Source organism: Etheostoma spectabile, chromosome 12 (genome assembly GCF_008692095.1).
Source record: "Etheostoma spectabile isolate EspeVRDwgs_2016 chromosome 12, UIUC_Espe_1.0, whole genome shotgun sequence".
Classification (NCBI taxonomy): Eukaryota; Metazoa; Chordata; class Actinopteri; order Perciformes; family Percidae; genus Etheostoma; species Etheostoma spectabile.
This window is the reverse complement of record NC_045744.1, coordinates 29701225-29717477: the sequence shown is the minus strand read 5'-3', so window position 1 is coordinate 29717477 and position 16253 is coordinate 29701225. Positions and strand designations below refer to the sequence as shown.

General features: G+C 40.8%; 2 protein-coding genes across 4 annotated transcripts in view; both read left to right on the top strand.

The window, feature by feature from the left end:
• The window catches only part of LOC116699732 (nuclear receptor ROR-beta-like), an 18929-nt gene extending 4396 nt beyond the window's left edge, over positions 1-14533 (top strand). The window contains exons 2-10 of the mRNA XM_032532454.1: positions 4818-4903; positions 5026-5167; positions 6131-6646; positions 7782-7903; positions 8554-8686; positions 9112-9219; positions 9857-9967; positions 11815-11927; positions 12028-14533. Coding sequence (XP_032388345.1) covers positions 4818-4903; positions 5026-5167; positions 6131-6646; positions 7782-7903; positions 8554-8686; positions 9112-9219; positions 9857-9967; positions 11815-11927; positions 12028-12189 — 1493 coding nt within the window. The 3' untranslated portion in view covers positions 12190-14533. The remainder of the gene's footprint in view (positions 1-4817; positions 4904-5025; positions 5168-6130; positions 6647-7781; positions 7904-8553; positions 8687-9111; positions 9220-9856; positions 9968-11814; positions 11928-12027) is intronic.
• A 709-nt stretch (positions 14534-15242) lies between these two features.
• Positions 15243-16253, top strand: part of LOC116699733 (endophilin-A2) — a 12539-nt gene continuing 11528 nt past the window's right edge. For all 3 annotated transcript variants that reach the window (XM_032532457.1, XM_032532456.1, XM_032532455.1), the window contains exon 1: positions 15243-15504. In XM_032532457.1, coding sequence (XP_032388348.1) covers positions 15460-15504 — 45 coding nt within the window. In that variant the 5' untranslated portion in view covers positions 15243-15459. The remainder of the gene's footprint in view (positions 15505-16253) is intronic.

Genomic DNA, 16253 nt, shown 5'->3' with positions numbered 1-16253 from the left:
AATATATTAAAGTTCTGATAAATAAAATGTATAAAAATACAATCTTAAGATATGAAACTGTAAGATATGAAACAAAAACACATTACAAAAAAAAGTGTCGCCAACAGGGACGTTGTAGATCGTCCTCTGGTGGACAGACTATGCAACGCCATCACTACCAGGGACGTTGTAGAGCGTGTCCTCGGTGGACAGACTTTCAACAGCCCATCACTAACAGGGACGTTGTAGAGCGTCCTCTGGTGGACAGACTATGCAACGCCATCACTAACAGGGACGTGTAGAGCGTCCTCTGTGGACAGACTATGCAACGCCATCACAACAGGGACGTTGTAGAGCGTCCTCTGGGGACGACTATGCAACGCCATCACTAACAGGGACGTTGTAGAGCGTCCTCTGGTGGACAGACTATGCAACGCCATCACTAACAGGGACGTTGTAGAGCGTCCTCTGGTGGACAGACTATGCAACGCCATCACTAACAGGGACGTTGTAGAGCGTCCTCTGGTGGACAGACTATGCAACACCATCACTAACAGGGACGTTGTAGAGCGTCCTCTGGTGGACAGACTATGCAACGCCATCACTAACAGGGACGTTGTAGAGCGTCCTCTGGTGGACAGACTATGCAACACCATCACTAACAGGGACGTTGTAGAGCGTCCTCTGGTGGACAGACTATGCAACGCCAACACTCATAACATGGTTGACCGTCCGTTTTTATTTTTTAAATAATCATTTATCAGAATCTTTTATTTGTCATTATAAATGATTCTGATCAATGAATATTTAAAAAAATTACACATATATTATTGTATAATGAATAAATATGTTTTAAAATATTATAAATACAGATAGATCGGGAAATGCCTAATATCGGCCGATAATATCGGCCCGACGAAGAAAGCTCACTGTCAGGGCCAAAACAGAATCTGCGGACGCAGAATTTCCCGCAGATTAAAAATATATGTATAATTAAACTCTAAATGTTAATGTTTTTATCACTGAATGTTTATCTCATAACAGCAGCATCTTCTGTAGAGCTGATAGAATTATACAATTATTAGATCAGTAGATAGACAGAAAATGAGTCGCTTTTGAAGCAACAATGCAGAACAAGCTCTTATTCTAGCTTCTCCTATGTGTATATCTGGTGGTTTTCTTCCTCGTATTTGATAGTAAACAGAAAACTGGACAGGAGGATTAATCAAGACTAGGGTTGGGCGGGAGACAAGGATTAAATATTAGATATCATTTATTTAATGTCTAAAAATGCTTATGTGTAGTTGCCATCACATGACAGTGTGGAGGAGAAAGAGAGAGAGAGAGAGAGAGGGAAAGATGGCAAGTTGTGCACCCAGGTCTGGAAGAAGACCAGGACTTTTGTAGTCTGGCAGCATTTGGGGTTCCACCCTAATGAGAAGGGAGAGTGTTCAGTGTTAGTGTACGGGGGATGCACACGCCTGACGTTGTCTGAGCCTGACGTCATCATTTTTAATTACGTTAATACTGTATAAATAGGGAGAAGGTTTGACATTATCAAAATTTGGATATGACCCAACTGTAATAAAGACAATACTGGATAATGAGTAATCAATTCATAAAATATAAATGATAAAGAAATACACTCTCACGCCACTAATTAGTGTAACACAACATAGTTGTGCAAGCTACTGCTGACAATGACCCTGAAGAAGACTTGTGTTGGTTATTTTAAATACATGTTGCCATGGAAAATATAGGCATTTTCATGTTGTCACAAACCCGACAGTGTGCCTTGGATTGTTTTGGAAGGAGTCTTGCATTTGAAAGCAGATTGTACCCATGCAAAGTGTCCAAAGAGCACCTGTATGTGATCACCACAAAGACCCAGCAAGGCTCCATTTAGCTACTCCATTTTCTTCACAATAATAGAGTAATTGTGAGCTGCAGCCCTGTTTATTTTTGTCTCTACTGGTTCAGCGCTATAGGTCGTCCCTAAGACGTCCCTGTTAATTTCCTGTACTGTATTCATTGTATGTAGGTAATTAGTTTAACTGGATAGTAATCTTTCAGTTACCTGGGTTGAGCCTGGATATCTGCAGAGTGTCAGAGAAGAGGAGTGAGAAAGCATGGATGTGTGGTTGTAGCAATAGTGGTGGGCGGCTGGGCGGCGGTGTATCTCTGGCTCTCAGCACAGGACAAGAAAAGATCGGGTTGAAGCAGAGGCTCAATGTCAAAGACAGGGAGTGGGGTGAGTAGCAGACAGTCAAGTTCAGAGTACAGTATGTCTGTCTTGAGTGGACTCTTGCAAGGTATGCTATGAGCTACTACGGTCAAATCAAACGTGGTTCATCATTAACAAAACAGTGGAGTGCTTGATTTTTGCATAGAAATCAGTCCATACGGAAATAGTCTCATGGTAAATCAGTGAAGATCTGTGTTGGGCGTTAACCAAACTGATTTAGTCCAGTTTGTCTTGGCTTATTACCATCGCCTTGCTTGGTTAATTATGCTGTTATGTAACATAGCCAGTTGTGTGATTTAATCAGGGAAGCGTTTGAAAGGGGAAATCCAAGCAATGTTTGGCTCCACCTTAAAACTGGTTTGCGGAAAGTCAGGATTATGCATGGGTCCCTCCTCCCTCTCCTCCTGCAGTGGGAAAGTGTGTCAGTAGGACAGAATGTGCACATGGGCTGACAGGCTACTGCGCCAGAGTGACGGAACACTCGGCCAATACCGAGGAGGCTGCGAACGCCGCTCAGCCAGCAGGAAAGAGAGAATCAGAGGGGAGGGCGGGGTGTCAGTGTTGCTAGACTGAGCCTACTCAATGAGTGTTGTGAGGAATGCTCACAGACCAGTTATGTAATCATGAGACGAGGATGGGGTGGAAAGAACCTGAGACGAAAGGAGGGAGGGAGCTATTTCTTTCCATTGCATGCCTGCAGCTGCCCTGATAAGTTTGAGTATCTTAATCAACAGTTTGAGAGAAGAGACAGCTGACTCTGTTATTACAGCAAAGGGCAACATACTGAGTTTATAATATATATATATATATATATATATATATATATTGGGTTTTCCAGTACTTAAGAGTGCAACAATTCTGCCTCAAACACATTAAGAAAAGTGGTTTTCCATACATCCTTAAGTTTTACAAATGACATTTTGTAGATCAGTCTGATGCAGGGTTGAGAAACTGCTATCTTTGTAGCTGCTGTTTTCTTTCTCGGTTAAGGAAGAAGGAGTCTGTGTTTGTGTCATGTGTGCGAGTGTCATGTGACTCCCTATCTGTTTGTGTGCTCTGTTCCCTCATGGGGGCCACATGAAGGGTGCAGACAAACACAGTTAATGCCAATTGACTTGTACTGCATGTGCTTTTTAAGGGACAGTTTGTCTGCAGGGCCGTTGCCATTATTAAACAAAGCAATTCAAATGTATGTGACTTCAGTGATGCTACATTGTTGCTCACTCACTTTACCCATTGCAAGATGTTTTTGATATTTGTCTTTGATTTCTACACTCTGGTGCAAAGTCTCTGTTACAGTTTGTAAAATGTGTAAAGAAATGTCTAATGATAATGATAAAAAATCATTAATAACGTGTTTTACAAAACAATGTGAAAGACAGCAAAGTTCAAAAGAAAAAAAAGGGTTATGTTAAAGGCATCCACACATGATTTCTTCAGATTTTAAAGTCACCGTCCCCCCTTCTAGGACTACAAGACTGTACTTGGACTCAAAGGGGACGTGAAATGTATCTACTGTATGTGTCTAAACCTTCTAACATTGTCTGTAAAATCTTATAAAACTAAATCGGAAACTCCAAGCGAAGCGAAGGAAGGCAAAGATAGATGTAACATAGCCAAATGAAATAGAAATGGTTAAAAAAAACCCTCTGCGGATGCATTTGTATCAACTGGAGGCAGAGAGATGGCCTTCTAATATATCTCAGAGTACATAGAGTGACAGCAGTCTAGCTGAGACAAGATAGCATGGGCGACCTTTTTAATGTCTACAGAAGATACAAAGGACAGCATGATAGCACAATATTAATGACCAGGAAAAGAGAATCAAAATCCAGCGTGTTTAACTGAGTTAAAGGATCCACTATTTTAATAAAATCATTAAGCAGGAAGAAGTTCTGTTACAATCAGCACTTCAAACGAAGATTAAACACAGGGTCATTGTTGTGATCATGCTTCCGCCATCTTTTCAGATTTAAGAGAGATTAACTGTACAGCTATATCATTAGCATGCCATTGGAGATTGATACGTTTTGTGACATTATACCCAAAGGGCTACAAATGAATGGAGAGTGATAAGAGACACGTAAGTGACTACTGGGTAACACCCATAGACTTTTCTTTTTTACAGTCTATGGTAACACCAGAAGCGATAGAGGCCCTTTCAAATACAACACAAAAAAACATGAATTAGGTGTGGTGAGAGCTAGACCAGGTACAACCTGAGCTCAAACCAAGGAGGATTAGAAGCAAACATTACTCTTAGTCCATTCAGTTCCTTATCAGTTAAAAAATATATATTATTCATAAAGAAAATCATTGACAAAATCTTGGATAAAGTCTGCCGCTCATTTGTCAAATATGGGCTTATGTGGGAGTGTGTGTTATGTCTGAGTGAGTGTATCAGATATCATGTTATTGTTTAGATATTACTTGTTTTTGACCATGGTTCACAGTATGACTCAGTCGTGTCAAACAAGCAGAAGATGTAAATGTGCACTTCGCTAAGCAGATGTTGACTGATGGTCTTAACTTTAGTCCACTTTGTATGTATAGTAGATCTGACCTCTCGACGACGTTGTTTGTGCTCCTGCAGCTCAGATCGAGGTCATCCCCTGTAAGATCTGTGGGGACAAGTCCTCAGGAATCCACTATGGAGTCATCACCTGCGAAGGCTGCAAGGTGAGGAGAAAACACAGGGAGTAAACCAGGCTTCCAAACTTTACTTCAACCAATCTGTTTTACCTCAACTGTCCATGTCATTTACAGTGTGTGTGTGTGTGTGTGTGTGTGTGTGTGTTTAGGGTTTCTTCCGTCGCAGCCAGCAGAACAATGCCATGTACTCGTGTTCCCGCCAGAGGAACTGCCTGATCGACCGAACTAACCGTAACCGATGCCAGCACTGCCGCCTACAAAAGTGTCTTGCTTTGGGCATGAGCAGAGACGGTAAACACACACAAAGGTCCCTTTCTTGCACCCATCCTGCGCCCACGTTGTTTAAATAGCACATGCACCTGCGCCCATGGGCGTGCTGGTCTTACAGGGAGGTGTGTTCAGAATTCTTGGAGTATTTGCTATCGTGAAGCATTGGGAAGTGATTGCGCCATTGACCAACAAAATATTGGTCAATAATATTTTAACAGCGCATTAGTGCAATGCGCTTAGGCTCATGCACAGCGCGCACACACTAGGCTTGTTACACACACAGGGAAGCGCAGCAGCACACACACATGCAAAAGATTACATATAAAAATATTACAGTGCAAATCCATCATCATAATAGAAATGCGCCAAGGTACAAACGTGCCTGGCTTTTAAAGGGAATGGGAGATGTCACTCTGATTGGTTTATTACTGTTTATTACGCACTCTATCATCTTTACACACTTCCATTAACCATGACATTCAGCAGTGAGCTGAGTTTTTTCACCTTCCTATTACACATGGGACGTGTAGTAGATGTGTTTCTCCAGCAAATCCCAATATGTGTGTTGTTAACTTAAAGCTGATACCAGGAGCAGTTGAAAACCTTAGCGCTTAGTTTCACATTAGCCGTTGTAGCACGGCTCGCCACTTGTTGCCCTGTTTTTTAGGTTGTTGACAGAAAACAAAAATAGTATACAGACTGAAAAGGCGTTGACTGTCATGCAAACTGTATATAAGGACTGGAACATACAGTACAGTATAGATAAAGTGGCACACAAAGAACATCATTTTGCAATTTGATTGAGGTGACATGTAGAAACCAGATGTGAAATTCATTAAGTTTGGCTAAACCAAACTTGCAAAATCTCTGCACTAAAAAAAAAACCACATGAATAAAATATGTTTAACATTTACAGCGTAAGGTGATTATGAATTGTTTTCTTTGTCTGTTTGTCTACTTTAATGTACTTTTTTGTCTCTGCAGCGGTTAAGTTTGGTCGGATGTCCAAGAAGCAGCGTGACAGCCTCTACGCTGAAGTGCAAAAACACCAGAAGTCCCAGGAGTGTGTGAGCTCTGCAGGCGGGGGCCCCACTGCTCTGTCTTTACCCAAGAAGGACGCCGTCTGTGGCGTGGAGGATGGCGAAGAGGCTCTGAGCCGGTCCTACAGCAGCGGCGGCTCCACCCTGAGCGACCTGGATGACATCGCAGCGCTGCCTGACCTGTTTGACCTGCCGCTGACCCCCGAGGAGGCCAGCAAGTACTGCAGCCTGGAGGTGGTCGGCAGCGGAGCCAGCACTGGGAACACCTCCAACTCATCGTCCTCGTCTTCCTCTCCCTCATCCCTGTCTAATCAGAACTCCCCGCGGCAGACTATGCTGGACGGGCCAGACAGCAACGGGATCCAGCTCCTGCATACACACTCCCACACGCACCCGCTGCTGGGACACACACATGCACTGCTGGACCATCTGCCTGATGACTGCTCAATAACAGACCTTGGTGAGTACTGATTATGATAAATAACACATCATTTCTTCTTTTATTCACTCATTACCTACAGAAACACAGTGTGTACAAGAATACCATTAAACCTCAAATGTCGGTTGGGGCTTTTATTGAATTAAATTAAGAGAGAATTGCAGGATATTATAAGCCAGACAGGCATTTATTTTTGAGGTCTCCTTTTTATATTTTTAATTGCTTTTTTGTGTAATTTCCCGCTGCATGCTCTTCATGCAAACTCAACATTTCTTCTAACTGTTTGACATGAAATCACTCACTGAACAGTTAAGTTCATTACTCCTTTTCTTGTGAAACATGTTCCATAAGTGTTGACTTTTAATAACAGCAATTTACGGTAAGATAGTATATACTATTGGTTATGTAGGTATCTCTACTTTTATCATAGGAAATAGAGTCAATTATAAAGGAAATTAAACTCAATGAAATTAAGGCAAATCTAATTTGTAAAAAAAGATGGATTCAATGAAAACAAACAAAGATGAAGCACAAGGACATACTGTATCTCATAAATATGTTATGAAAAAAAAAAGGAAGAACCAGACTGGTACATGGCAGATGGGACAGCAAAACAGGACAAGGACAAGGTTGGATGGGCAAAACAAGCAGGAACCACACAACATGAGACAGGCATGAGACATGCAAGAGTACAAGCTCAAACACAGGGATAGGCGAAGAGATGGTGGTGTAGGGGTATTTATAGAGGTAAGGAAGCACAAGCATTTTTAGAGAGGTGTCTCTGGAGGCCTTGAAGAAGAATAAATTTGTTTTTCATTTAACATAATTATGGTTGCTGGCAACAACAAACTGCAAGCAGGCTTTGAATAGGGCTCGGGGGACTTTTAAAGGAAGCAGTGAATAAATATTGTGACTGGTGGGTATTGTAAGTGCAGGAGGTGGAAAAGATCCGAACAGAAATAAATAAAATTAGTAGATGAGCCGTTAGTCGTGTTGGGGGCATCAGTGGCAAACTGATGCAAAGCATCTAGGTATTCAGGGTCTCACGGACATGATCTGTGGATATGTAAATAATCCCACTTACACTCCAACCTGCCGCCACTACAAACAACACTGATGCTTGTTTATGTGTGCTTTTTCTTTCTTTCTTTCACAGAGCGCATGACTCAGGGTATTGTTAAGTCTCACTTAGAGACGTGTCAGTACAGCAGTGAAGACATGAAGAGATTCACCTGGATCCAATACGCACCTGAAGAAACGCGTGCCTATCAGAGCAAGGTACAGGATGCACACTTTAAACCCCCTGTGTGTGTGTGTGTGTGTGTGTGTGTGTGTGTGTGTGTGTGTGTGTGTGTGTGTGTGTGTGTGTGTGTGTGTGTGTGTGTGTGTGTGTGTGTGTGTGTGTGTGTGTGTGTGAAGTCTGCTGGTGTCACATGACTTTATAGCAATGTATCAATACTAGATCAGAATAACAACTCAGTGTCATTCGCTGTTTATTTGGAGACGAAGAGGATTTAAAAATTCCAAGATATTTACCTCTTCTGAAGAGTCAATGTATTTTTAATCCTTTGTGACCTCCTTGATAGGATGGGTTAAACACTACTAGCAACTGCGTGGGGGTGGGGGAGTGGGGGTGGTGCGCAGGGTCACCTAAGGCTTGTGGCTGGACCGACGGTGTTGTTGTCATAACTTAGAAGGCCTCATGGGGGCGACAGAAACTACGCACTATAGCTTTAAATACAATATCAATCAAAAAGAAAAGAAAAGGTAATTGGCCTACTTTGCCAGTATATTGTTTTTCAGTGTGTAGGCAAATCAAATCTGTAATTTTCACACAAAAAAATCCAAACAGCACAAGTAGTGAATAACTACTATACTTAAGTGAGGTCAATTGACTTGTAACACTCTATTTTTGTCCCTTTTTCCAGTCAGCTGAGTGGATGTGGCAGCAGTGTGCACACCACATCACTAATGCCATCCAATGTGTGGTGGAGTTTGCCAAACGCATCGCAGGCTTCATGGACCTGTGCCAGAATGATCAGATTATACTGCTGAAAGCCGGTCAGTGTCTAAAAATGCTCACATCTCAAATACTTAATTAACCGAGCTCATTCTTTCAATGTAAATAAAGTCTGAACCCGCTGACTTTAGTTCCTTCCTGTTTATTTTTGTCTCCAACCCTCTACCTTTGCCTTTGAAAAACAAATTACTTACTCATCTAACTTGCATATAATTGCATATATTTGTCAATGCATTTACTCTATGTCAATCTTTGTGGAAACTTTGTGGATATCCATGTTATCCTGGCTAAAAAATATTATATATGCTGTGCACCAATCTGGGTTTAATTTTATTTATTACATTTTGTTGTGTTGTTTTGTTTTGTTGTTGGAGCATCTTTGCCACTCTCTGTCCCTCCCTTTCCCCTTCCTCTTCTTTTTCCATCTTTCTGTGTCTAATGTCTCAACCTGTGCCTTCCCTTCCAGGCTGCCTGGAGGTCCTGCTGATACGCATGTGCCGAGCTTTCAACGTCAACAACAGCACTATTTTCTTCAATGGGAAGTTTGCCCCGGCTCAGTTCTTCAAAGCCCTTGGTGAGTATCAGATGTAGTTTAGTAAGCTCTAAAGCAATCAGATGTTTGACAGGGTGACACATGAAGGCCTCTTGCGTTTATCACTCTTTATCTAAGTTAAGAGATTATTTTTCACACGCACTGTGACCATGAATGCCTAGGAAAATGCCTCATAACGAGATACCTCTGCATTGGCTGATTGGCTTTTTTAAATGACCCGACTGGTAATTTGTTGATAAAATGACTCTAAGACAATAATGTCAGCTTCAATCTTGTCAATAGCAGTTCATTAAGACCAGAAATGGTTTTAAAGAGATAAAATGGAAAGCCTCCAGCTGGAGGTTGAATTTCTGAAGCACTATCTTGCCTCTTTAGTACCACCAGAACTGTTTTATTACCAAAGCAGCCTAATGGGAAAAAACAATCACACCAGTAAACTTTGTGATAAACTCATTTAAGGGGAAATTACCCAAATTGTTCCATTTTAAAAAATATATATTATGTCAGTCTATACAGCAGTTTCTCTGTGAGACAAAGAAATGTGTTCCTCATCATCCCAGGTATCTCCTGGGTCCGTTAATTCAGTTTGGCAGCATTAATACATTCTTCAAGTGATTATTGTTGTATATTAATGTGTTGATTTCCTGTCTTTACGCAGGTTGTGATGACCTGGTCAGCGCGGTGTTTGATCTGGGAAAAGGATTCTGCCGTCTACAGCTGTCAGACGAGGAGATGGCTCTGTTTAGCGCTGCCGTTCTTTTTTCTCCTGGTGAGTGTTTTTTTTCCTTTATCTCTTTCTCACTCACACAAACATGTTCATGAAGAAGTGAAGTTGTTGTAGATGTGTCACACATGTAGATTTTCAATTTGTTATTGTGGATTATTTCACTAATTTGTGAAGGGTTTTCATTATAACTGGTCACTATTCGCCATGTGTCTAAGTTCTGACTTTAGAAAGCAAAGAAAGGACTAAGTACATGACGTCATATCTTAAATACTTCTGAACATCTTTGAAAGCAGAAGCCTCCTGTGAAGCCAAACATTGTTTGAACTCACAGACCTTAAAGCCTCTGAAGAACCATTATGTGTTTTCAGTTATTCTGGTTGATTAGATTATTTTCGGGTGGAAGGTGGGCTGGAGCTTTGATGGGAATTTATTAGGTCACATATTCCCTAATAGGTGCAACAACACAAATGGTGCGTTCATTCCACACGGGAATATCAGGGATCGGCCCCGTGATTATGTTGGTCTTTTGACTGCCAGCATTCACATGGTCGGTGTCACTGCCCGATGTGAGTCGAGTGCAGATTTGAGTCGCGCATGCGTCACTTTGTGACAAGTAGCATACGAGATGCTAACAAGAGACTTTTGTAATGTCAATACAGTAAAAATGGACCAACTTAACCAAGTTGGTTCACTGCTGGCAACAAGTTAGCATCAAACGCAACAAAGGCTGTCAGTTGAATGGCGTTTTGAGCTAACATTAGCAATCAAACAACCATAGATAGCTAAAACATTTCTGAAATCATTTCCTTCTTCTGTTATTGTTTGTAATAAGAAGAGTTTATTATTTCATGGATTTCACAAATTTCAGTAGCCTATGACACGTTATGCCGTAAGCCGTTTAAATCTGATCATGCGCGACTCAAATCTGCACTCACATCGGGCAGTGACAGTCGGCATGCGTATTCTTCTTCTTTGGTTATATTGGAGTTTGGCATAACAACTTGTTGCTTTACTGCCACCAACTGTTGGGCGTAGCCTACAGCATCAGGTGTCTGAAAACATGGAGGCCACATTAGCAAAGGACCACCCCAAAGCTCTTCAATTACACATTACTTACCTCACTACAGTTTGTACAAGAGCTCAAAACATAGGCCTACTTGACTTGAATTGGTTTTCTTGTTACTGGCAATAGCACACAACTTTTATAACTGATTTAAGTTACTCTGTTGAAGCCAATGGACGACTACTACCTAAATCGATAGCACATTGTGGACGTTGGCAAAATATATCACATGCATGCGTGAATTTTCTATATTTAGGAAAGGTTTCTAACGATTGTCGGTTGTGTTTTTATACGTCAGTTGTCAACAACGCGTCAACCAACTGCGAAACTCTTTTAGCAAAATGTTGCCCCAGTTTCTCACCTCTGATCCCCACAGGAAGTGACGTGAATGATGACCTTTTCACTGGGGAAAATGTTTTTCCGATGCCCGTGAACCTTAGGTGACAGTGGACTCAGGAAGATGTCAATCTCTCAGTTTAACCTGGAAAAGGTCCAATCAGCCACATTAACTATAAACACCTGTGTGGGTGTTCAGGGCCTTTAGTTGTTCATTATAGTAAACCTTATTTAATACGTTTTTAAACATATTAAATATGTCGGGCTGAATTTTGGGAAATGTGTTTAAACGATGTGTAAGACTTCGCATATATTTCCATTTGATTGAATGGGGCAGCCATTAAAGAAAGTCTGGGATTTGAATATTTCACTCAGTGTACTTGTCAATCTGGAGCTAACATGGAACTTATACTGCCGGACAATGTAGATTAAAGCTACTTAAGGAGAAGCAAAACTGTACGTTAATGTGTTTGTATTTTCTTTCCTGTAGATCGACCCTGGCTAACAGAAGGCCAAAAGGTTCAGAAGCTCCAGGAGAAAGTCTACCTGGCTCTGCAGCACAGTCTACACAAGCGTGGTGCTTCAGACGAGAAACTGGACAAGGTATTAGCAGTCCCAGCTCTTCCTGAACACATGCAAATGTACACACGTAAAAAGACACATATTCATGAATTAACCTTTTGTGTATCTTCTGTCCCCACAGATGGTGTCCAAGCTGCCCACAATGAAGTCTATCTGCAACCTCCACGTTGATAAACTTGAGTTTTTCCGTTTGGTCCACCCAGATACCGCGTACAGTTTCCCACCACTGTACCGGGAAGTGTTTGGCAGCGAGATGTCTCTGCCGGACTCCACCAACAGCTAGACAGACAGACAGACCGTTAGACAAATAAGAGAGATGGACAGAGTATATTAAGAAGTAGGAAAGCAAAAAAGGAGAGACAGAGAAGGATAGAGATGTTGAAGCTCAATGACCAGCAGTTATGAGACAATCCAGAACTTTAAATACTCCTTCACCAATGATCCCAAAGTAGTTCTCCACTTTCCCAGCAGGCAAAGCACCTTACACTACAGACCCCACATGCTCACGGTCCTCTGCATATTGTAGCATTAACAAGCGGATGGGCATCCTAATAATACAGCTCCAAGCTTTAACACTTGTTTAACATCAGATCCACTGAGGATCCCCCAACCAGATATGAATGTACCTCACCAATAAGCACCAGTGCACAAGCCAGATCCCAACAACAGTGAATGTACAAACCTGCCACTCTGAGATAGAGTTTTACATAAAGTATTAGAATGAAGTTGTGTTGATTCGCCAGTGAGTGTATTAATACAGCTCTTAGTCGATATTTCTTTCTATATTAGGCTAATACATCTCAGTTTGGTACACATGCATATTCATGCAGACAATATCCTTGTACTGACCATCAATTAGGGACCAAGAGAAATTTTCTCTGATATAAAAAGAAACACACAGATAGGATATGACTTACGGCTTAGGCTGACCTCTTTAGTCAGCTGAGAACCAGCTTCCCACACATTTAGACGGTGTTCGGTGCTGCCTTTTTGTAAACTCGTGTAAAGCAATGAGAAACCTCAGTCCCACGCACCCCTTTCCTTGTAAATGCCACTTAGAGACAGGACAAGATGAAATTATCTTTAATTTATATACACATTTATAAACAAATATTTTAAATAAAAATGTAAATAGATGACTATATGTAGAGTTAGAATGTGTGAGTTCAGTTGAGAGAGAAAGGGAGAGAAAAGTGCATTGTAAGAGATAGAGATAAAGACGGATATTTCAGGAAAACTCATATTTGGACTCAAATCGTTTTCTGGACAACTTCCTCTCTTTTGACAGTACTCTCAGGTTTCCGTGGCAACGGCTCCCTCTTTCCCTGATAGCAAATCCAGCCGGGTTAGGCGCGGTTACGACGCAAGACACTTGTTGGCTTTGCAGACGCGACACAGCAGGTGGGGCAGTGTCCCCCAAACAAAGATGGACAAACATTGCCTTGGTTTTGCATTTAAACTGAGAAACCGTTGGCGCCGCCACCCTCGGCTCAAAAGACAAGAGGACAAACAAGGACACTAAGAAAAAGACAAAAGCAGAGCAAGAGATGACTTCATGAACTGTATAATAAAATACACAGGGTTTCCCTACCTGTTTCTAACCAGCAGTCAGTACAGTTTGTGTAGTATAATCGTCTTTTACTCATAATGTTTCAGTTGGTTACAGGCCGGAAAGATGATGATCCAAAATATGTATCATAAACCCTCCACGCTGGTTGGAACAACTGTATTATTTTGTACATTTGCTGTTCCTATCTCCTTCAGTCCCAAACACCAAGCACTTGTACTTTCCTCTTCCCCACTGGACACTAGTCTAAGGCCAGACAGAGCTACCAGCTGCCCCCCTGAGTTGAGCCTCAATGCCAGTACGACTTTTCAGTCGATCTGCTTTATTATTTTTTGTTTTGTATTCAATATCTGTCACCCATGACTGTTTACATTTTTCATGCACGTAAATCCCACGCTCTCTGAAGGTTGCTAGCACACTGAGATGATGATGATAATGTCTTACTCGGGGTGCCGTGACGTTCTTGAGCAGAGTCTGAGTACCTGCCTCTCAGGGAGCTGGCTGTGGTCTCTTGTCCCTTATATTACTAGTGTCTTTGTTCAGCCCCGTGCTCCTCACACCTTTGCACCTAATATGAGACCCTTAACCATAATCACTGTGGACGTAAGTTCTATTTTTGTGAATGTTACTCACAAAGTGTCAAACCCCTTCCCATTTGTTCTAATATCGTGACGTCAAATTTACAAAACGTAGGAATAAAAATAAAAAAATCAACACCAGTGAATAAATCATTTAGACTTAAATATGAATTCATTATAAGGGTTAAATGTTTGTTTTTGTTGTGATTTTTCATTTGTCTTTCAGCCACCTTTTTCATTATGTGTCTCCACTTTTGTCTTGAAAAGTCAGTGATCTATTTTTTTTATTAAAAAAAGATTAGGTAAAAAACAAAAAAGAGTAGTTTGTCTCCCTTCTCTTTCCCTGTATGACAAAATGTACAAGAGGTCTATTAATAGTCCAAAAGTAACTGAGTTACACAGCTCGATAAATATTGTTGTCCAATGGGATACATTATATGTGGTTTTAAGAATGTAATAAATGGTTTCTTTTTCTTTTGAAATGTTTAAATGAGTCTTATTTGAACATGAAGTTGGCTTTCATGTTTATGATAATGATGATGGGTTTTTGCATATTGTTGACTGCTCCGACGTCTACTCAGTCTCGAAAATTACTGATCTGATATTATAATCCTGCTTCTGTAAATGTAAATGAATACAACCACTGAATTTCAAATTTGGAATCACAGACTAGCATTTGTGGTGTGTGCACACTGTGTTCCTTCCATGTCGACAAGTGCAACTAGAAGTCTATTCATCAAATGACAACAATTCTGATAAACAGCTGATCATTAAAGTAATATATCAATCTAACCATATACTGGTTGCAGCTTCTTCAGTATGAGGATTTGCTGTTTTTCTAAGTCATATATCGTAAATGAAATATTATTGTCAAACATTTAAAGTTGAATGTAAAACTTAAATTCTACCTTGGAAGCAGTCTGAGCTTCTCTGAACCTTCATTGAAGTGTGTGTGTGTGTGTGTGTGTGTGTGTGTGTGTGTGTTTTTGTAAAGCCATTGAAAGCGTATGAGTTTGACATCAGTGTGTCAGCAATTAATTCATTTCAAGTCATTTGCAAAGAAGGATGTGGTGTGTGTGTTGTGTGTGTGTGTGTGTGGTGTGTGTGTGTGTGTGGTGGTGTGTGTGTGTGTGTGTGTGTGTTGTGTGTGTGTGTGTGTGTGTGTGGCGTGCGTGCGTGTGTGTGCATGTGTATGGACTCACTTTATCCACCAGGATGGAGGAGCCTCCCACATGCAGCTGGGTCCAGGAAATTGTGGTTGCCTAGCAAGTTTCACATCTACGGTGCAAAGTTTGAAGACGTGTTGCTCGGCTGCTAGCTGTGTTTGCTGTAAACTACAAACTCAGAGCAACTACTTCTAATTACATTTTCCCCGTCGAGGTCCAGGTGGCAACATTGTCGGTGCAAGATGTCCGTTGCAGGGTTAAGGAAGCAATTTTACAAAGCGAGTCAGGTAAGAGCCCAACTTTTGGTAGCTTAGCCAAACTTAGCTAACTAAGCTAGCTAAAATTACTTTTATTGCGAATTTATGCTAGTTTCAAGCTAACGTTAGCTAGTTAGCCAAAGTGAAAATGTTATGGGTAGTTAGCTAGCGTTAACGATAAACACTAACGCTACTTAGTTAACTAATTTAACTTTATATGAAACGCTTTATACTTGAAAAGTATAACGTTACGAGCTAACGTTATATTGTTATTAAGCTATTAGCGTTAAACAACTGTCGAATGTGTTGTGGCTCAAAGATAACGCCAACCCCCTTAAGTTAGCTACTTTAACTAACATTACTACTAATCTAGCTAGCTAGAGAGTTAGCAAATTGGCGTTCGCAACGGTAACTTTTCCTTGGTTTATCGCTAGCTACACAGTAGGTTTTTGTCCTGACGTCATGTTGAAGCACTAAAGTTACTGTCCCCTATTCAAAATTAGCAATATTCACTAAAATATGTTGAAAGTTCACTGAATTAATTTTTAACAAGTACATTTAGAATTAATTTAACAAGTATGTGCAACCTGCACAATTGGTTTATTTACATTTAGCATATATCTTAGCATATTATTTAAGCAGTTGCACATTTTTGTTTTCCCTTCCTGTACATATTATTTTATTCATATTATTTCCTGTATATTGTATGAATGTATATTTTTCCTAGTATTTCATTTATATATTCATATTCTTTGCTTTGTGACTGATTTTGCTGCTGT